General features: G+C 41.2%; 1 protein-coding gene and 1 pseudogene across 1 annotated transcript; one reads left to right on the forward strand and one right to left on the reverse strand.

Annotated features, from left to right (window-relative positions):
- Positions 1-9,852: 9,852 nt before the first annotated feature.
- Positions 9,853-10,729, forward strand: LOC143686668 (olfactory receptor 1D5-like; annotated as a pseudogene).
- A 5,310-nt stretch (positions 10,730-16,039) lies between these two features.
- LOC143686055 (olfactory receptor 3A2-like) lies at positions 16,040-17,036 on the reverse strand. The gene has a single exon (XM_077163104.1). The coding sequence runs from the start codon at positions 17,022-17,024 to the stop codon at positions 16,077-16,079; it is 948 nt and encodes a 315-aa protein (XP_077019219.1). The 5' UTR covers positions 17,025-17,036; the 3' UTR covers positions 16,040-16,076.
- Positions 17,037-22,970: the final 5,934 nt, after the last annotated feature.

Genomic DNA, 22,970 nt, shown 5'->3' on the forward strand with positions numbered 1-22,970 from the left:
TAACCAATTTGAAGACAATGTTTCAGTCAGTTTTTCAATACCAATCCTTATCATAATAACTTACTTTGTAGTTGTAGCTACACAATATTTCTCATATAAATAAATGGATGTTTAAAATGTCCATAGGGTTTCAGAGGAAGGGGCTCAGTGTGAATGGAGTTGTCAAGAATGACTTTCCTTGTGTTGGGATTTGGGCCAGACTTCCAAATCTAGGGGCAGGATGACAACGCAAAGTTGCTGCAGGGGCTGCCACTCCCATTGTTTTGATGGGACAGGCAGGCAACTTTAACAAGCCATACACTAGCGCATTTCACACCATGTAAACTGCCTAAAAAATAAGGCCTTTATTAGAGTATTCCTTACAGATGAGAAAATCATAGACAGGAATAGGAGAGCAACACAATAGCTGCTGCTTAACCCTCAGGTGCTAGAGATGGAGCCTGATTAAAACCCGTGGATTCTGGGTGGACCTCGATTATCCAGGGACACCAGTGTGTCCAACAGGGCACCATGACGCCCTTCAGTGAGGAGCTCCCCCAGCATTGCACCCTCAGGGGTCCGTCACGAGTCTCATGCTGTCCTTACTCTTGAATTCCAACTAGGCCCTTTATTCTTAGGAAGATGAAAAGATTCAACAGAAAATTCTGACTGGAATGAAAGTTCTGAGATGCCTGATGGGTTGGGTCCCCATAGGGCCCTGCACTACTGAGTCCCTCATACTCACCTAGTAAAGAGCAGGTTTCATCCAAGAAGGAGGGGCCTGGGCAAAGGGCCCAGAAAATGGGCCAGGACCTCTAGTTTTAGTCCCAGCCCTTCCACTCACTCCTTTTTCTCCTCTCAGAACACCAGTTGCACCATGTGTGGAGTCAGGTTGGAGGTGCTGGCCATGGAAAGCCCTTCTCTGTTTTTAAGAGCAGAAGAAATACCTAAAAGATGACTCCCCCTGCAATGGGTATAGAAGCCAGTGAGAGCTTCAGGAAAGAAGACGAGGAGTGAGGCAGACCTGGTTATGTACCAATAAGGCAAGTAAGGTACTATATTTTTAAAAAAAATGATGGGGGAGCTAAGTTATTATCTTCTCCATCATAGGGGTATCTTCACTACAACTTATCCCTAGGGGCCTCAGAAATTAGTCCTCTAAGGAAAGGGAAGGATTGGGAGAGAGGCAGGGAAAGTAAACACTCAGGCCTAGGGATTCTGAATAGTCCTCTAAGGACAGAAAAGCAAATTGGTGCAAAGATTTATACAGAAGCTAAAGCTGTCATTATTTGAATGTGATGTGTTCATCTGTATGTAAAAAAGCAAGCTATTATAATTTAGAGTGTTCAGCAAGAATCAAGATCATCTTTAAAACCAACTTTTACCACACCAGCAATAGCTACTTAGAAAATGTAATAAAAATAAGGTCTCATCCATAGAGCTATAAATTATCTACGAATAAATTTTACTAAAGTGTACCAGACTTCTCTGAAAAAATGTTTAATTCTCTAAAGACAGTGGGAACATAGTCTGAAAAATGGAGAGATTTTCCAGGTTCTTGAATGAGATGACAAAAGTAAAGATATTTCCCCTAAATTAAAGTATAAATTCTGAGCAATCCTAAACAAATTCCAGTTGGATTTTTGGGGAGGCCTCAAAAATTAAAGTTTTCATGGATCAGTAAATGGCTACAAATAATTACATAAACCTTGAGAAAAAAGGGAAAGTTGAAGGTCTTTTCCTTGCAGATATTAATACTGTCTATAAACCCGTAATAAGTGAAACATTATGTTTTTGCAGTAAAGACAGAGAAATGGGATGACTGGAAAAGAATAGAAGGCTTAAGACATTGTTTTCAATGGATTCTCTTTGGTTTGGGACCTGTTTATAATATTCAGTTATAATTGTTCTCTTCCTCCTAACACTATGATTTGTTTCATTCTGTCACCTAATTGCATTGACCAGAAAAATGTTAAATTATTAAGGTGGTGGTGACCCTCATGCTGTCTTTGTCTTGTCGAGGGAGTACTTCTCTAACATTTTACCAAAAGGCATCAGGATACATAGAGGTGCCAGTTATCTCAGTCCCCAATATATATTCGTGACATTATGCTTCCATCTATTTCCATTTATTTAGGATTTTAATTTTGATTGAATGCTGAACTTTTTAAAATGCATTTTGGCACCTGTTGAGATAACCACAGGGTTTTTTTTTCCCCCCTGAGGAAATTTTAGTAGGGTGAATTATGTGAAGAAATTTCCTAATATTATTACACTTTTGTTCAGAATTTGACATTCTTCTAGTGTAGTGCTCGGTTAACACTTAGAATTTTGTCTCTTTCAGTTCAATGGGGATAGAACTTTATTTTTCTCATTATCTTGTTCAGGACTTGCTACAGTGTTATTTAAATTTTTTTAAATATGGCAAGAAAGAAACACAATTTCTACATGTATATCTAAATTCTTCTAAACTGGACATCTTGTTCCAAAGGACGTAGAGAATGGAAAGTTAAAATACCATAGCTTTCTTTATCCCACAATACATAACTTTACAGTGTCAGAATAACTGTTCAAATCCTACAACCATCAATATGATGAACGAAGAGTTAAAACTCTCTTTGCAATGATATCCCCATTCCCTTCCACCCCAACTTTATGTGTTTATACTATATCTATATCTATATGATACTATACTGTATCTATATTGACAGAGTCTGTCTGGTTATTTGTCTGTGCACATTAGATTAGGAAAAGTATTTAGAAAATTAATTTGAGATTTAGGATGATATTATCTCCCCCCTAAATATGATGTTTAATAACTTTAATTAGTACTTCAGGTCACCAGAAATCTGGGATCCCCTCAATTTAACTTTACTGCTTGAGATTTTCTGGATACCTCAGATGATTCAAAGCAAGGTTGTAGGATGTGTGCAGTTCAGTTTACTTCAAGGTTCTTCCTATGTCCAGAGTGCTCTTTGTGTCAGTGTTGGGTTTAGTTACTTAGTTTCCACCTTCAGTAAACCCTGGATTCTGACTTTTGTCCTATATCACAGACACAGAAGGAAATAAGATATTAGAATCAGAAACCAGCAGATAAAATAGAAAACATAAAAAAGCCTACAGAGACTAAAGGTAATAGAGTTATCTGACCTGACTACTAAAAAGAAGCATATTGGGTGGGCCACGGAGGCTCAGTGGCAGAGTTCTCGCCTGCCATGCTGGAGACCTGGGTTCAATTACTGGTACCTGCCCATGCCAAAAAAAAAAAAAAATTTATCATCCATCTATCTATCTATCTATCTATCTATCTATCTATCTATCTATCTATACTTTGTTTAGGAGATAAAGCAAAATCTGAAATATTTGGCAGAAAACCATAACAGAAGCATTCCATCGTGATTTTTATCTACACTGTAGCAAAACATTTCTTGTATATATTACACTGTAGCAAAATATTTCTTGTATGTATTCTTGAGCTCTTCTTTGCATTTTGCATTCTTCTCTTCCTTTTATCTTCCAGTATATTGTGTACAGCTTTTATTCTCTTTCCCTTTTTATAATTATTTTTATTTTTTGTCCAGAACGAGGCGAATTCTTTCTGAACCAGTGATTTCCAGGAAGATAGACTGGTGAACAGTTGACATTTGTGGCTGATTAGCATGCAAATAACTTTTCTATGTTTTCGGAATCAAAGATAAGAAACAGGCAGAGCATAGCTTCCCACTGCAAATTTCGCCATCTCTCCCATGGTGGAGGCATATGATGCAGCATCAGCCAATAAAATGCCCCCACCCGGGACTTTGAATCCTGAGGAAGTGATGCAAATGTTTAGACGACCCAAAACTGTCTGCAGTGACTGCGGCCGAAGTTCCCGCTCTCAGACCCTGCACTGCACTGGGTGTCTGGGTCTGGCACAGTCAGCAGTGGAGGCAGCAGAGCCCAGGGCAGGTGTGCTCAGGCAGGTGGTTCCTGGGTGTGAGCTCACCTTTACCTCCTTCGGTTTCCAACTATTATCTGAAACTTTTCTCCTGTTTCCTTACTGATTCTGAGAAGTGACAAATATTCTTCCAGTGCATTGTTTTACTCTTTAGTTAATCAGAGTTGGTCTCTGTTGATTATTTTACTCTGTCTCCACTGACAGAGACTAATAAGGGTAGTGGCAATAATGGTAGCAAATTACATTTATCGAGAGATTATTCTAACAGCAGGTGCGATGTGAGGATTTTACTTGCATCGACTCATTGAATCCTCACAGTGAAGATGGTAAAATGAAATAGATGCTACCATTACTCGCATTATGCCCACGAGAAAACAGACTGAAGGGGTTAAGAAATTAGCCCCACATCACTCAGCCATCAGTCTGTCAGTGCTGGTGTAAACCCAGTTCTGAACAAAAGCCCAAGCTTATAGCAACCATGCCACACTATCTACAGCTCTCCCCACCCTCTTTATCTTCTCCATTTTGACGTAGTAACAGGATTCATTAAGATGTGCAAAGAGCTCTTAAGCCTTTGCTTAAAAGTGTCCCCAGGCATCAAATATAATTTTTGAATCTTACAACCAGTGTGTTTAAGGGACAAAACGCACAAGTTTTGTCCCTTAAAAAGGTCAATGTTTTTCTCCTTCACAGCAGGGATTGCTGTGTGCTCTTATGACTGTGCTGATGTCCCAAAGAGGCAAACATTTATGGAAAGAAGAGAAAATCACACGAATGAGAAACAGAGGCAGTTTATCCAGAAGTAGCACTAGCATGGAGTCAGCCACCATCACTTGCATTTGGAAGAGACTGAAAGCAGGCAAGGAGGTGAAAAAGCTTGATAGTGAAAAAAAGGGGAAAGTATCAGGGATATTCTTTTTGGCAGTTGTTGGCTTGGGGAAGCTGGAGGAGGGCCAATAAACTGGGCATTTTATGTGATGGGCTTGGGAAGCATCTCGCTTTCTCTTATAGATCTATAGTTGGAAGGAGGGACAAAAAATAGGGAAGCTGAAAGTCAGTTGTTGGAGTTCTGACGATTATGGACCAGTTGCCGCAGAGGTTGTGGGTTAGAGTTCTGTTGTCATATGTGGTCTCACCATTGTCCCTTCAGACTCTCCTTTCTCTTTACATGCTTCCTCACATGGCCTGTTTCCCACTGCTGTTGGCAGTCTATTTGGTAATTTGGATTATGGTGCTTTCTAATTCCACTGAAGATGGACATCCCATAGCATATTCTGAGACTCCTGCTGTTTCCTAAGAGGAGCTCTTTAAATCCCATCTTAAATCCCCAATACTGACCTCCCATACATGACAGCAAATGGCTCTGGCTTTCCTTGCTTTCTCTGGTCACTCCTTTCCTCCTCCTTTGCTGGTTTTTCCTCTTCCACTGGACTGCCATATTGGCATTCCTTGTTCTTCAGCCCTTGATTCTGCATGATTTTCTTTCCTGTTTTCTCTCCTTGCTTTGTGGATGATATCACCAGTCTCCATGGATTTAGATATCTTGACTACGCCAGCGCTTCCAACACTATACCCCATTCTGACCCAAGACTCATGTATCCAAATGTTTGCTTGCCAACCTCTACTCGTTAGTCTTTCCCATATTGATCCATTATGCCGCCACCCCAAGTTACCCAAGTCAATAATAGACATCCTTGATTTCACCCTTTCCTTTTGTATGGGACTCAATCCACCATTGAGTTTTCATGAATGCATTTGCAGGTGTAGCTAAGTATTCTTTTTCTCTATCTTCTGTAACCATCCTAGTTCAGGCCACCCTTTCCGCTGTAGTGGCCTCCTGACCGCCATTCCTTCTTCTGTTCCTGTCTGTCTCCAACCTGTGCTCCTTACAGCAACCAGAGGGACCTGTATTCATAACAAATGGACACCATTCCACTACTATGCTTAAAATTCTTCAATAACTCTTATTGTAATGTACATAAAACCAGGAGGTCTAACCACGTCTTAATCTGTCCCTACCTGCTCTCAATATCATGTTAACTCACAGCCTTGCACACTGTTCTAGTTTGCTAGCTGCTGGAATGCAACATACCAGAAACAGAATGGCTTTTAAAAAGGGGAATTTAATGAGTTGCTAGCGTACAGTTCTAAGGCTGAGAAAATGTCCCAATTAAACAAGGCTATAGAAATGTCCAATCACAGGCATCCAGGGAAAGATACCTTGATTCGAGAAGGCCAGTGAAGTTCAGGGTTTCTCTCTCAAGTCAGAAGGCACACAGTGAACACGGTTAGGGTTTCTCTCTTGGCTAGAAGGGAATGTGGTGAACACAGCGTCATCTGCTAGCTTTCTCTCCTGGTTTCCAATTTCATGAAGCTTCCTGGGAGGCATTTTCCTTCTTCATCTCCAAAGGTCGCTTTATGGTGCTACAGCGTTCTCTGCTCTCTCTGAATCTCCCATTCTCCAAAATGTTTCCTCTTTTATAGGACTCCAATAAACCAATAAAGACCCACCCAAATGGATGGACACATGTTGTCACCTAATCCAGCTTAACAACTACTCTTGACTAAATCACATCATCCAGGGAGATGATGTGATTGCAGTTTCAAACACACAGTATTGAATAGGGATTATTCTACCTTTATGAAATGGGATTTTGATTAAAACATGGCTTTTATAGGAGGCATACTTCCTTTCAAACCAGCACACGCACTAAACACGGGCACTGGCTTTCTTGCCTTAGATACACAAAGTTCATTTTCTATACTAGGGCCATTATAGACGCTGTTTCTTTCTTCTGAAAGGCTTTTCCCGCAGCTCTCTGAGTAGCTGACACCCTCTCAGACTTTTCATCTTAATGTCTCTTTCTCAGAGAAACATTCCCTGACCAGTCAAACTAAAGAATTTCCATGCCCAACACCCCAAGAATTTTCTGTGTGAGATTAACTTCTTTTGGGTAACTGTTTGTGATTAATTCCTTGGTTACTTACTTTTAAATAACCTGTGTGTTTCTAGTTTGCAGGCCCATGAGGAGAAATGTCCATCTTGCTCTGGTGGCATCCCCAGCATTGGGCATGATGCTTCCATCAATAATTAATACAAGAATAAAACAGAAAGAGGGGAAGGATAGGTAAGAAAGCAGACCCATGGGCTGAATGGAGCTGGGTGGCTTTTGATGAGAATTGTTGGGAATATGGATTATTTCCAAAGAAGGATGAGATTTGGAGATTTGGCAGTAAAGATTGAGTGAATCTTTATTCCATTGAAGAAGTGGGATAAATGCAAAATATGCACAATGACCTTTTTGGGATGGCTGGGTAATAGTGACCAGGCAATCCCAACCAACCCATAATTGGACCAGTAGAGGGCATCTTATTGTCATATTTGAAAAGACAGGAAACAGAGTACTAGAACAATTCAATGAATTAAAGAGGGTCATGTAGTAATGGACCTAGGACGAGTGCTGAATTCACTCAGCCCCCTGCAGCGCTGTGTCTGTGGCATACTCTGAAAGGAGCTGCCTAGTAAGAGGCTGGAGGCACTTTGCTTGAAATCTCTTTGAAATCATTTCTGTGAGAGCTTCCCGAGATTTCTTGTCGACATTTTTTTGTCATTCATGTCATAACAAAAAAGACACCAAGATATGAAATTGATTATGTATCTATACATTACGTAATTCAATGTAATTTATTTATAGTTCCTCAGTTTTATTTTTTGTATTTCTAAATTATTTTATTCCATATGCATTAGATTTCAAAAGGAGAAGACACTCTAATCAATTTTAATCTTTAGTATATTTTAAATGTGTTTGGTAGGATACAACACATTGATCTTTGCTCTCTAAAGCATTAGACAGGAGTTCCAGAGGCATTTATGAAATAACATAGCATTTGCCTACTAATTTAAAGTGCTACCATAATCATCCGCTAAATCCTCCGCGTACTTGGGTCTGTGTCTGAAGTTTCTATCTAGTTCTATTGATCTGTCCATTCTGGCACCAGCATCTCGCTGGTTTAGAGTCCTTGATTCTTGGCAGAGCAAGTGTCCTGTTATTACTTTCTTTTTCCACATTTTCCTAGCTTATGTTCATGCTTTCTGTTGTATGATTTAGTAAGTTCTTGGTTCTGAAAAACTCTGTTAGGATTTTGACTTCCAAAAAGAAAAATTTGAGATGCATTCAGTAGCATATTCACCTATGCAATATTTAATCTTTCTAGCTAGAATCTTGATATGTGTACCCATTCATTAGACTTTCACTTTGTGCCCCTCTGGAGAATTTGGAAGTCTTTCCTGATTCTTTTCTGTGTGCTGTATAGTGGGGTCACATTTCGTTATTTTTCTATGTGACTATCCCATTATTGCAGTGCCATTTGTTGAATTTTGGGGGGTGGGATGGGAATTGTATGGGCCAGGAATTGAACCCAGGTCTCCCGCAAGGCAGATGAGAATTCTACCACTGAATTACCCTTGCACCCCGCACTCCCTCCTTTTTTTTTTTTTTTTTTTTTTTTTTGCATGGGCAGGCACCGGGAATCGAACCCGGGTCTCTGGCATGGCAGGCAAGAACTCTGCCTGCTGAGCCACCGTGGCCTGCCTGTACCCCCTTTTTTGTATTATATTTCAATCTAATAGATATAGTACATAACTAATTATAATACAAAGCACATAATGAGAATAAATAAATAATAGAGAGTAAATATTCTATTAAGAATACTTATTGAGTTTTCATTGCATGCCAGCTCTGTGTTATGCATTTTGTTACTTAATTCTATCCTGGCCCCAATCTATTTTGCACATGAAGAAAGCAAGACTTAAAGCGCATGGGTAACCTGCCTGGGGTTTAACAGCTAGAAGTGGCAAAACTCAGAAATGAAATCAGCAGCTGACAACTGAGTCGTCATCACAGCACTCTGTCTTACAGGGAGTGTTTGAATTTGGGGTCGATTAATTTTGTTATTGGCTACTTTATTGACTCCTTTTATTTCTAATAGCATTTTAGCTAATTTTCTTATGTTTCCCAGATAGATCATAATTTCAGCAAATAATGATCATTTTCGTCCTTGTTGTTAGTCAGGGTTCTCTAGAGAAACAGAACCAATAGGAGAGATGTGTGAGTATGAGATTTATAAAGGTGTCTCATACAACCGTGGGAATAGAAGTGTCCAATATCCATAGGACAGTCTGTGAAGCTGGTGGCTCCAGTGAAGGGTCTAGATGAACTCCACAGGAGAAGCTCTCTGGCTGAAGAAGCAGTGAGAGTCTCACTTCTTCCTTAAAAGTGATAAGCAGATTGGACTATCTCACTGTGAGAAACACGACTTAGTTGATTGCAGATGTAATCAGCCACAGATGCAATAAACTGACTGATGATTTAATACACTAGCCTTCCAGTTCATCAATCAGCCATGAAATATCCTTGTAGCAATGGTCAGGCCATTGCTTGTCTGACCAGACCACTGGCATAAACACTTGGCCAAGTTGACACCAGAACCTATCCATCAGACTCCTCCTTTAAAATATCTGTACTTTCTCCCCCCTGTCCAATTGGTCACATTAACTATTTCTTAGAATGCACCAGTTTAAAATATCATTCAAAATCTATCCAATCTCATAATACATAGAGGTGATGTATAATCTTTAAACCACCTCAAGTGTATAGTAAGATGATAAGATTTAAAATAAGACATGGACATTAATCCTAAATATTGATTATGTCAGATTAGAAGCTGTTGAAATGATTCTTTTGCATGAACAACTTCCATGTTGTATTTTCAGGTCTATTACTAATTTTTGGTGCTTATATAAAAAATTATGAAGTTTAGTCTAAAACATTTTTACCGCTAAGAAACCAGTTAATTTTGTTTATCTGAATGTCCTTATTCAATTGAAGGCAGTCAGTAAACATCTGCTGGTGTGAATGTTTCAGTCTGTTGTGGAAATGGACGGTGATATCCTGATCAGAGCCTTTGAGTTCCAGCTCCTGGAGCTCTCATAGACTCCGGAAAGCAGCAGATCCTATTATAGATGTTCCTGTCCATGTACCTGGTGACTGTGGTGGGCAGTGTGCTCATTATTCTGTCCATCAGCTCTGACTTCCGCTTGCACACTCCCACGTACTTCTTCTTGGCCAACGTCTCCTTCACTGACTTCTTCTTTGTCGCCCACACAATCCTCAAGGTGCTGGTGAGACATCAGACTCAGACGAAGACTTCTTCTATGCAGGGTGCCTGATGCAGCTCTATTTCCTGGTCTCCTTGGTGGCCCTGGACAACCCCATCCTGGCCACCATGGTGTACGACCTCTATGTGGCCATCTGCTGCCCACTCCATGACATAATGGCTATGAGATCTGGGCTCTGTATCTGACTCCTGGTCTTGTTTTGGGTCCCTGAGCATCCTTTACATCTTCTGTGAGATGTACGTCCTGCTGAGGCTCATGTGTTCCAACACCCAGATCAACTAGTGCTGATCACCACAGGCTGCTCCATCTTCTTCATCCCCTTTGGGTTCTTGCTCGGGTCCTATATGTGGATTGTCAGAGCAATCCCTGGAATACCCTCAGCCTTTAAGAAGTACAAAGCCTTCTCCACCTGTGCCTTCATCTGCTGTGGTCTCCCTCTTTGATGGGACAATTTCTATGGTGTATCTGCAACCCCTCCACACCTACTCCAGGAAGGTCCCCGTGCCCACATGCTGTACGCTGTGGTGACCCCCACGATGAACTCCTTCATCTACAGCCTGAGGAGCAAGGACATGCATGGGGCCCTGGGAAAGATCCTCCTGGGGAAAGCCTTTCAGAGAATGATGCAAAGGTAATTTTGGGAAAAGTGCATTGGAGTGGAGACAGGACAATTCTCCCACCACGTACAAGGCTTGACCTAGACCTTGAAGGACAAGTGGAGTTGAATTGACTTGACATTCATTCAGTGATTTATTCTTTCATTTAACTGATGATGACTGGGCTCCGTAGGGCTCTCATGCTGGGTTACAAACATGGATCAGAAGCTCACAATGTGCCAGGGGAAGAAGACAACTGCCATCCATCATCATGGTGGCAATGGGTGTGCTCTCGGCAGCATTTTAGGGGACCCAAGACAGGAAGCCTGGCCTGGCATCTTAGTGGTAGAGAGTTTGGAGAAGGTGTCCATCAAAGGGTGAGAGCTGAGCTGAGATTTTAAAAAAGCAGAAGAATTATGCTGGAAAAACTGCAGGAAAAGGAAGGATCATTCTTAGAATAACAAGCAAATGTGCAGAAGTGAGTGCTTCCATTTAGAGATCAGACAGCCTGACTTATCCCAGCTCTGTGCCTCATGAGCTTGTTCTTGGAAGTCACCTGACCACCCTAAACCTGGTCTTATTTCTTTAATTGAGATTAATAGCATATTTATATCAGAGGGTTTCCATGTGGATTAGATGAGATAAGGTTCAAAAGCCCTTTGAAGAGATCCTGGCTCACAGGAAGGACTGCTATTTATCAGGGACCGACAGGCAGAGGCAGGGAGGTAGGAACCCACCTGGTGTGTCGGACAATGATAATTCAAAATGTTGCTCAAGTAGCACAATGTCACTTTGGCTCTTGACTACTGCCCTTAAAAGTTGGCTGAGTGTCCTCTCCTTCTATATTTCACAAGGCAAATTATCACACACAAGACAAAAACAAGCACTGGTTTCCCTCTTGGTGATAAGAGTAGATCGGTATAAACTTTTTGGAGAACAACTTGAGCAAAATTTATCCAAGGTCCTGAAAATAAAAACTTTTGGCCCAGCAATTTTGTATAAGAGGTTCGTTACATGGTCACATGGTGAAGCCATGTGACAGGGAGAAATTTTGACTTTGAATGACATGTTAAGGTGCTTGGAATATATTCTGTAGACAATGAGGTGCTACAGAATGTTCATTAGTTTTAATGTTTATTATTTTTCTAAATTACATGCATTTATTGTAGAAATAGCAACATGAAAATAAGCCAAAAATACTTACCCGTATTTCCACCATACAAATAGTGCTAATATTCACATTTTTGTTATTTTTAGATTTTTATCTCTGCTAATATACTTTTAAAAAATGAATTCAAGTTGTTTTGAAACTTGCTGAATCATTTAACAATACTATCATTTTTCACGTTAATATTCAGCTGTGATATTATTTTATACCTACAAAGTATTCCGGTATTCAATGTCATGAATATATCACAATTTATTTTTAAGTAACATCTTATTATTCAATAATTAGCTGTTTTCATTTTTGCCTATTGTATACAAGATAGCAGTAAATCTTTCTGCATGTACATCTTTGTTCATTTATATGGCTATTTCCTTGAAACAAACCTCTTATACAAAATTGCTGGGCCAAAAGTTTTTATTTTCAGGACCTTGGATAAATTTTGCTCAAGTTGTTCTCCAAAAAGTTTATACCGATCTACTCTTATCACCAAGAGGGAAACCAGTGCTTGTTTTTGTCTTGTGTGTGATAATTTGCCTTGTGAAATATAGAAGGAGAGGACACTCAGCCAACTTTTAAGGGCAGTAGTCAAGAGCCAAAGTGACATTGTGCTACTTGAGAAACATTTTGAATTATCATTGTCCGAAAAACAGGCTGGAATTAGATTTCTGATGTCTAATAAATTTGGAACATAAAACTAATAAAAACTAACTTCCAGCTTCTGACATGTCGACCTCAAGTGGGCCATGCATGTGAGAAACAAGCTTCCCCCTTCACCATTTCAATGGGGAAGGCACTAGAAGACAGGGAACTGGCCAGAAGTTGGGGCTGCTGCTATAAGTGTCTCATCCCTGCCTGGTGGGATGTCAGGGGTCCCAGGGGCCCCAAGCCTGGTCCACAAGGAGCCACTTCCTCCACATTTACCCAGAAGGGGGGACATCCAGATCAGTGTGGCACCCTGCCCTGGGCAGAGGAGGTGGACAGACGTGGATGGCAAGTGGGGCCCCTGCTTTCTCCCCTGTTCTCTTTGTCTCAATAAATACATCTTTCCTTTAAAACCCTGTGTGTCAATAGTGCTTATTTTGTGCTTTTGAGCTCTGGCCTATTGTGATAAGCTGTTGCTACTGCTGAATATGTCTGCAGAATATGCAGACATTTCCCCCAAAGGCTAATTGAGAAGTCTGAAACCTAAACTCTGGTCGTGGGTCCTGGGGAGGAAAACAACAGGATGGCTTGAGCTCAACTGAAGGTAAATGACCACAATACACCACATGGCCACGTGGCCACCCTAGATTGCAGTATTTGTATAAAAAATGTGATATGCAGTCTCTAAGAGACAGGAGGAGGGCAGGCAGAGACAAGGAAGGTCTTTGGATTTCCTGGGTTAGACCACAGTTCTCCTTAAATAGGTATTTATGATCTGAGTCTGGTTTTGAGCCCCAGGTTCTTAGCTTCAGGCACACCCCTCTCATTGCTTTAACCAACTTCAGGTTACCTGGTACAGTGCCCATTGCCACCTGTCTTAACAAGCACTATTGTTTTAATAAATTTTTGTTTATCTTACCAGTAAAAAAAAGCCCTATTGTTGTTTTAAATTTTCATTTCTCTGATGTAGTGAAGTTGAATATTTTTCCTAGTGTTTTAGCTCAATCTGCATTTCTTTTTTTCTTTTTTCTTTTTTTACATGGGTAGGCACTGGGAATCGAACCCGGGTCCTCTGGCATGGCAGGTGAGCATTCTTGCCTGCTGAGCCACTGTGGCCCACCCTTTAGCTGTTATTTTGTATTTTTCTTAATTGTTTTTACTTATTCAATTTCGACATTTCTTCCTAAGTGTTGGTCTTTCTGTGATTGAACATAAATTTTCCATCCTTTGTCCATCGTGATGCTATATTTTTATTGTAACCACTTGCAGTTTAGAGAATATCTATATGTTAGTTTTACAAGGTATAAAGAACAATATAATAAACACCCATGCATCAATAATCTAGCATAACAAATAGAACTTCCTAGGTATTTCTTCCTTTCAGGAATAATCATGATCCTAAGTTATTTATTGATCATTTCCTTCCTTTTCTTTATAGTTTTATTGCATGTGTATGTGTGGTAGCTTGAATCGTGCTCCCCACAAAGACAGGTTCAGTTTTTAACCCACAGTCCTGTGGGATTATAAATGAAGTCATTTGTAAATGAGATGTCTGAAGATGCTGTTAAGATGAGGTCACACTGAAATAGGACGGATCTTTATTTGATGTGGAAGGAATCCTCATAAGCACAGGAAATTTGGAAATGGAGGCAGAAGCCAGAGGAGGAGACAGACAACTAGGTGACAAAGTCAGAGACCGATTGCCAGCAAATCCCCACTGGAGTGCTAGACTTTGGAGCAAGCTTGGCCTGCGAATACCTTGATTTTGGATTCTAGTCTCCAAAACCGAATGACAATAAATAAATCTCTGTTGGTTAAGCAAAATAGTTTGGAATATTTATCATAGCAGCCCGAGCAAACTAAGATAATATGTATCCTAAAATATGAGCATTATTTAAATTTGCCAATCTCGGGAACATAATATAAACGGTATAATATTTTTGAACATTTTTATGGAGGTGTAATTTACACATGATAAACTGAATTCCTTTAAGATACATCATTTGATGGGTTTTGGTAAATGTGTATGCTAGGGGAACCGCACCACAGTTAAAATATGGTATATATTCGTCATAGTCAAAAGTTTCCCAGAGCCCCTTTGCAGTCCATCCCTCCCTCCAGCACGGGACCCAGGCCATCCCAGCTCTACGCTCTGTTACTATAGGTCAGTTTGCATTTTCTAGAATTTCAGACAAATGGAATCAGGTGGGTCTGAATTCTTTCACTCAGCATGATGTTTTAAAATTTATCCACGTTGTTGCAAATATCAGAAGTTTGTTCCCTTTTCTTTCCTGTTAGTATTGCATTTGTATGCATTCACCCACTGGTGGACATCTGAGTTGTGGAGAAGCAGCTTCTAAAGAGCGCCGAGTGAGTCCTGCCTTCTGGTGTTCATATCCTTGTGCAATCTTCTTCCCTTGTATGTGAGAATTTAGGGACGGGCTCCTAACAAATAAAATATGGAAAAAGTGATGGGACACCACTTCTGAGGTGAGGTTACAGAGACTATGTTCTGTAACCTTCATGACCACATATTCCCTCTCACTTGCTCTTCTTGCCTGCTCTGAGGAAGGAAGCTCTCGTATTGTGAGCTGACTCATGATGATGATGATTAAACTAGTAGGTTTGGGGGAGAAAGGTGAGACTTTGGAATGGTTTCATTGAGTATACTATGTTGAAAAATATGATAATCTGGTTGGAGCATACATGAGTATCCTTTCAAGGGCTTTGTTATATATGTGAGGAAGGGGCATCAAATAAAAAAGACCCGAAAGGGAATGGAGATGGAACATCCCATGTATGACTATGATATATCATGTGTACATTAATGTAGTTTTTATTTAGTGTTCTTCTTCCTATCTGGATTTTACCTGTCCCCTAAACATCTTGAGGGGCTCTTGCATGGAAATGAAGAGCAGCAGCTGATTTTCAAGGAATGAACTAATCCTTGGCACTGGACATGTGGTTCAAAACAGAGCTCCACACTGTGATCTGGAGGGACTCTGTGTCCCCAGCAGAAGAAAACTTTGTAGTGATACTCTTGAGCACCCAGGCTGTGATTAGCCACATGGCACTACCCTCTACGACCCTGCTGCAGGCCTTCCAAGGCTTCACCTGCACCCACAAAATGAGCACTGCCCAAACACAAGGTCTTGCCCAGGGCGCTTGTCTGGCAGAACCAAATTTTGTCCCCCATCTTGTTTATATTTTATTATCAAAATTACAGTAGCCAATATACCATATATGATGCTTATTTCTTTTATTTATTTTGCCTCCCTTCATTAGAACATGACAGGTATGAGTGCAGAGATATTTGTCTGTTTTCCTCACTGCTCTATAGCCACAGTGCCCTAGAAGGGAATCTGAGTCATAGAAGTAATTGAATACATTGTTGATGAATGAATGAACAAGCTGGGTAAGGGTCTCCTTGTAGGCACAAGTACTTAAGAAAATATTCTGGCATCAGGACGTAGAAAAGATGGTTTAGAACCAATTTTTCTAGTCTCTGCACTCATGGGACATATTTCTTAGCCCCCCTCTCCAATAAAGGCAGGAAACAAGAGATTCTACCACCTCTCAGCGCAGTGATTGTCTCCCCACAAGTACCCGCCACAAGGTACCCTGTACATCAGGGTTTCTGAGGCTATAGATGAGTGGGTTCAGCATGGGGTTGATAACAGTGTTGAAAATCCCAACCCCTTTATCTTTGTCTGAAGTCTCCTCTGAACCCAGACGCATGTAATTGAAGATGCCTGCTCCGTAGTATAGGAAAACCACAGTGAGGTGGGAGCCACATGTAGAGAAAGCTTTTTTCCTGCCCTTCACTGAGCGCATTTGTAGAACTGCAGCTGCTATGTGGCTGTAGGAGGTGATGATGAGAACCACAGGGGTGCCTGTCATTATCAAAGCCACACCAAAGAGCAGCAGCTCATTGAGTTTGGTGCTGGAGCAGGAGAGCTGGAAGAGCTGTGGGAGGTCACAGTAGAAGTGATTGACCTCATTGGGACCACAGAACTTGAGGGTACTTAGGGCAATAGTGTGTGTCAGTGCATTGGCAATAGCGCAAGCCCAACATATGGCTACCAATGTCCTCTGGACTTCCTGGCTCATGCGGGTGCTGTAGGTGAGGGGCCGGCAGATGGCCAGGAATCGGTCATAGGCCATGGCTGTCAACAGGAAGCAGTCTGCCCCACCCAGAAGATGGAAGAAGAAGAGCTGTGAGATGCAGGCATTATAGGAAATTGTACGCTTGTGAGACAGGAGTCGGCCCAGCATTGAAGGAACAATGACAGTGATACATCCAGCATCCAGTACTGATAGATTGCCAAGAAAGAAGTACATTGGGGTGTGGAGTTTCGGCTCCACCAAGATGGCGGCCAGGATGCTGAGGTTGCCTCCAATTGTGACCATGTATGCAAAGAAGAAGATAACAAATAACAAAGATTGCAGCTTTTCTGACTGCACTAGTCCCACGAGAATAAACTCTGTAACTGTTGTCCTGTTCGTCCTAGCTTCTGGCTCCATGAGTCACTGTAAGAAAATGTTCCAAGAAGGAAAGTATCAGCCCATTCCATTCATTTACTCAACATATTTGTTTTAAGCCCTCTCTCTGCAAAGCCACACAGTAAAGTCCCAGTTGTATGGGTGAAGATTTTCCCACACCCCAGACCATATATCGACTCACTGCCTTTACTCTGCTTTCAGCAGAGATTCCCACTTTGTCCCTCCCACCTTCTTTTAGCTGAAAGGGACAGAAACCTGGATATATAAGGGAAAAGGAGACATTTTTCCTCTAAGGTAGAAAGATTAAGATGGCATTTATCCATTTTTCCCTAAGGGATCACCCCAAACCAATAAGCAGGTTTCAAAATAGAAATATCAACCTTATTTCTACAGAAAGTGGAAAGTATGTGAACAATGACCTAGGTTTCATGGCTTTTAGAAATAATGTAGATCAACTGAGGGGGTGGGAAGAATAAAAGAGAAGGACACTCATTATAGTTATTAGAAGACCTGCCAACTATATTTCTACAAGGTGAGGGTCATATGCAGTATTAGTGAGAAATCTTATGTTCAATAAATTGCTAATGTCTTGTTATTGATCAAGCCCCTGCTCTGGACTCTTGGATAAAAGATTAAAATAATTTGTTCTCTTATATTACCTGCTATAGCTCTCTAAATAAAAGTTGGAAGCATGGCCTGAAGGTTGGTTGCTGCATTTGGGTTCCTGCATTGGAAAGCCACTGGACTTCACTTGCCCTGACTTCACTTGCATGATAGGTCAGCTAGCGGCTCTAAGGCGAGTTTCTGGAATGAAGCAGGAATGTACTTAGGAAGCCATATTGAACTAAGTCTTTTAAATTTATATTAACCTCCTGAACAAAAAACATCTATGTCTCTATTGCCCATGGATAGGCAGGGCCAGAGCTTCTTTAAAAGTAATGTCATCCCTTGAATAGAATAGAATGGAATCAGAGGATGAGAATCAGATGTTCAGTTGGGTAACTCGAACAGAAGGGAAAGACTGTTGACAACCTGAGCTGAGGCAGCGAAATTCAGGGGCATAAGTGGCTAAGGGGGTCCCAGCAATCATAGAGCCTCTAGCAGTATGACTGATAGGAGTATCTGAATATATGGTTACCCCCCTCAAAAATCCTTCGCTAAAACTGCCAGCACAGACTGGTGGTAGGGCCTCCTCTGGTCTCAGTTTGAATCCTAGAAGCAGAGCAGGTAAGGCTGAATGAGAATTGAACCAGGCAAGCTGCTTCATAGTCTTTAGGTGAGACTGTAAAGTAAGTTGACTGTGTTGTAAGAAGGTCAGCAGCTGCCTTTCAAAATTAACTGTAAAGAAGTAAAGGCACAAAGTACTCATCAACAATCATGAATCATAGGGCATGCTCGTTTCACCAAAAACCAAACAAACAAAATCACTCAGAAATCTTTCATCTCATTTAGGCTTCAAAAAATCAACACAAGATATAATCAAAGATACTATCAAAAAACAACAACAACAAAAAAAAACCAACTAGGCTGGGAGACAGGAAGAAAAAGATGTAAAACATATGGTAGTTTCCCACTACGCGGAAAAAAAATAGTTCTGAATATTGTGAGAAAAAAACTGACACGAGCATTAAAAATATAGTAAAGCTTTCACCTCTAAATTTCAAAAGCACAACACAGAAATACAAGAACTCATGGAGGAGTTTTGAGATATCAGGAAAAGACGAAATGTGAGGACATAATTCAGGCAAAAAGTAATACACAAAGAAAAAAGATAATAACAGGTACCAACACAGGGAGACAGGCATATAACTAGAAATTAATTAGAGACATAGGGATCAAGCTGAGAGGGATCGAGAATAACGTGTGCATATGTGTGTGTGTGTGTGCGATATGTGTATTACATGCTATATATTATCATACATTATATTAATGTTTAAGAAAGGCCTTTCTCATTTTACGAATATAAGTGATCCTCAAGGGAGAAAAGACAATAGTTTAAAAGATGTCAAACAGGAAAGTTCCAGAAATTTATAAGATATTTTACAAAGCTCTAGTGGTCCATATTTTTAACTGCTATTCCTGACCCTCTCTTAGCTTAGATTCACAACCTATTGATTGAGATTAGATTCTCACTTACATTCTAGTTAGACTCTCAATCTATTGAAATCACCTGCGAAGCCCTAAGAAGAAAACACTGATTCTCAGTCCTAATCACCAAGAACCTGATTTAACTGGGTTTAGATGGCACCTGGGCATGAGTGCATTAGTAAAGCTCCGCAGGTGACTCTAATGTCCAGCCAGGAAGACCAACCCTTGGCATTTTTGTTCCCTTGGAGGCCTGATGACGGCTTCTTCCACCCTCTTCATTACTTTTCTACTTCCAGGACAAAATCAATCAACTCTTCCAAGTTAAACGGAACTGTTCTAGAGAGACCCCTCCACCTAGGATTAAAGTCAAGCGTACCCCAAAGTTTCAGGTGAGCAACACTCGTCTCATTGACCCCTTATTCCTGCAGGAGGATGCATCCAGTTTGAGGATACCTCAATCACCAACCTCCCTAACAAAGTCACCATGGTATGTGTTCAGACAATTGGGAAGCTGCAGAAGGGATGAGACCACATGGGTGAGAAATTAGGTGTGGCAATCCCTAAGACACCTTAAAGTTATAAGGTCACACGCTATTTGGAGGGATAGGGAGTTCGTCCTCAGGCCTGATCTTTATTGATGAAATTAGCAATAGATAAATGATTTGCTATTAGACAAACAATGGGTGGATAACAGCACTCTACCTACAATACATTAAAGAACAATTACTCCCCGTTTTCTTTTCCTGTGTCCATCTTAACATGAGCCATTAGACTGACCCTGTGATTTTCCATCTTCTTGCTCATACTGTTTCCTCTATGTGTCATGCCTTTCCTCCAGTTTCACATGCCCCAATATTTCCAGACGACTCAAATGCTGGCCTTCCTGAAAACTTCCCCCTCTCAAAATGATCTCTCTTTCTCCCCTAAATTCCCACTACACATTATTGCATGGAACTTACCTTCTAGCAAAGTCATTTCTCTATAGAGCATATCTCCCATTTCACTGTAACCAACTTGAAGAAAGAAGGCGTATTTGATCCAGTTTCTTAATAACAATCTTAACTGTAATAACTTCACTTTGCACATAGTAGGTACTAGTATTTCCTACATAAATAAATGATTGGTTAAAATGTCCATAGGGGTTCAGAACAGGAGAGCATCAGGGTGAGCTGGAATTGTCATGAACAACTTTCAAGACATAGGATTTGGGCTGTATTTTTCATGGATTAGCACAATTTAGGTGAGGTTTAAGGACAAGCACAGGGTGCAAGGTTGCTGCAAGGACTGCTGCTTCCCTTTGTATTTATGGAGCAAGTAAATAACTTTAACAATCCATACGCTGGCACGTTTCTCCCCATGTAAACTGCCCTGCAGAAAAAGACTTTTATTAGGGCACGCCTGAACAGGTAAGAAAGTGATAGGAATAAGCCAGCAATAGAATAGCTGCTGCCTAACCTTCAGGTGGCTAGAGATGCAGATTGATTAAAACCCTTGGATTCTGGGTTGACCTCTGATCTCCCAGGGACACCCAGCGTGTCTGACAGGGCACGATGACACCCTTCACTGAGGAGCTCATCCAGAATTACCACCCTCAGGGCTTCATCGTGAATCCCAGGCTCTTCTTATTGAGCAGAAACTGGTCCCTACTCTATAACTCAGCCAGGCCCTTCATTCCCAGGAAGATGAAAAGACTCAACAAAAACTTTTGCTGGAATGAAGGTTCAGGGTGCATTATGGATTGGGTCCTCGTGGGGACCTGGAGGAGTGAATCCCCTTGTACTCATCCCTAAGTGTAAAAAGAGAAGGTTTCATCTAAGAACAGGATGCATGGGCAAAGGGGCCAAGAAAATGGCCAGGACATCTGGGTTGTAGTCCCAGCTCTTCCACAAACTCTTTTTTTCCCCTGTCAGAGGCAATTGGTGTACCATGTGTAGAGTTGGGGTGAGACACTGGCAATGGAAGCCCCTTCCCTGCTTTTAAGAACAGAAGAAATGCACAAGGGATGACTCACCTTGGAATGGGCATACATAGCAGTGAGATCTCTTCAGGAAAGAAGGTGAGGAGATATGCTGACACAGTTATGCACTGAAGAAAGTAAGGGACTATATATTTTTTTTAAATGAGGGAGTACATAAGCTGATACCTTCTCTATCACAGGTTCATCTTCCCTACAGTGCTAACCCAGACAGCCTTAGAAATTAAACACCCAGAGAGGACAGAAGTGAAGTTGGAATGAGATATGAGTTTCCTAAGGGAAGGGATTTCTCTCTCAGGTGTCAACCCCAAGCAGGGCCTTTAAGCAAGACAAACCAAATCCCTACTTGCCTTGCAGCTGAGATAAGTAGGAAGCCCCACAAGGAAGGCAACAGGGAGAAGCTTTCTTTACTCGGTTTCCTAATGAGTCCTCAGGAGTGGAGGTTTGTCTTCAGGGACTGCGTCTTGAAGATCCCATAATGATTCTGGAAGTGGTGATAGAAGGCTGCATTGTGCTAGGACTCTTGGGAATCTGCCTGCTGTTGTGATTTCCTAGGCCAGGCCGTTAGAAATCGAGAGCCCTGCTGCAGCTCACACGTTAATGAACAAGGGATATGGGAAGGTTGAGGAAGATGTTCCTCTGACTCCTAAACCCACCATTAATTACTCTCTGCCCCCCTCCCCAGGAGAAAGTGGTCTCTCTTCCCTCACCAGGGAAACCTGGTACAGCAGCAAAGGCACCATAAACCAAACTGATCCAAAGCTTATTAGTAGTTTGAATTCGGACAAGCTATTAAGTCCCTTTGAGCCTCAGATTCTCATCTGTGAAATGAGCATATCCTCTAGCACTGATGACATTACTTTGAGCATTAAATGAAGTAGGATTCATTAAGATTCTAGCAGCAGTTCAACATATCACTATATATTATATAATGTGTTACTTTATTACCAATTGATAACATTTTTGAGCGCTTGTTGACATGGGGATGTGCTAAGAACTTTACAAGCTTCGTGAAGTCCCTATCAATCCCCACAACAATCCTGTTAAGTAGACGGTAGCAGGCATGTTGGATGTTCTGGCTCATATATGCTCAGCTTTCTTATACTTCACCAATTATGGGAGGCGTTCTATATGCTGCTCCACAGTTACGCCTCTGTTGTCCATAGTAGGATCTCTGGAAATGCATCTCTCTGTCAAAAATGTCTTCTTCTTTGTTTCCTCATAACCTAGCCTTGCACCCTGGGACCACCTTTCCAATAGATAATCTGCTCCATGAGATCAGCTACCTGAAAAACCATACGTGCATCTTGGGTCAGGCTCTGCTTTGGCAGAATCGAATTACGATAGTTGGTACTGGCAGTAGCCAGTAGGAAGCAGGTCCTCCAGATGGAGTTCTGGAACTGGACATTCACCCCCTCATGGAGTGAGTATGGTTGATGATAAGCCCTAGCATGTGATAGTTACATAATAACTAAGCCTTGCTTATGGTAGATTGGGATGAGGTATTAGCAGAAGGTGAAACACTGAGTAATGTGTTAGCTCTAGCATATTAATGGTATGAGAAGCATAGGGTATTAACCACATAACAATGATTGGCTTAAGCTGCTAAAACAAATAACAGTTAGCTTGAGTGATGGGAATTTATAGGCTCATGGTTTTAGAAGTCCAAAATCAAGGCATCAGCAACCCGATGCTTTCTTCCCGAAGACTGTGACATTCGGAGGTTGACAACCTGAGATCCTTGGTCCTTGTCTTTCCTGCCACATGACAATGCACATTGCTCTATCTCTTCTCCTTTCTTTTCCATTGCCCTCCACCTTCTGATTCTTCCATGGCTTCTCTGCATGTCCAATTTCCTTTGCTTATGAGGACTTCAGCCATTCAGAGTTGGATGAAAGTCCACT

The sequence above is a fragment of the Tamandua tetradactyla genome, chromosome 6, assembly GCF_023851605.1.
Source record: "Tamandua tetradactyla isolate mTamTet1 chromosome 6, mTamTet1.pri, whole genome shotgun sequence".
NCBI classification, from domain to species: Eukaryota; Metazoa; Chordata; class Mammalia; order Pilosa; family Myrmecophagidae; genus Tamandua; species Tamandua tetradactyla.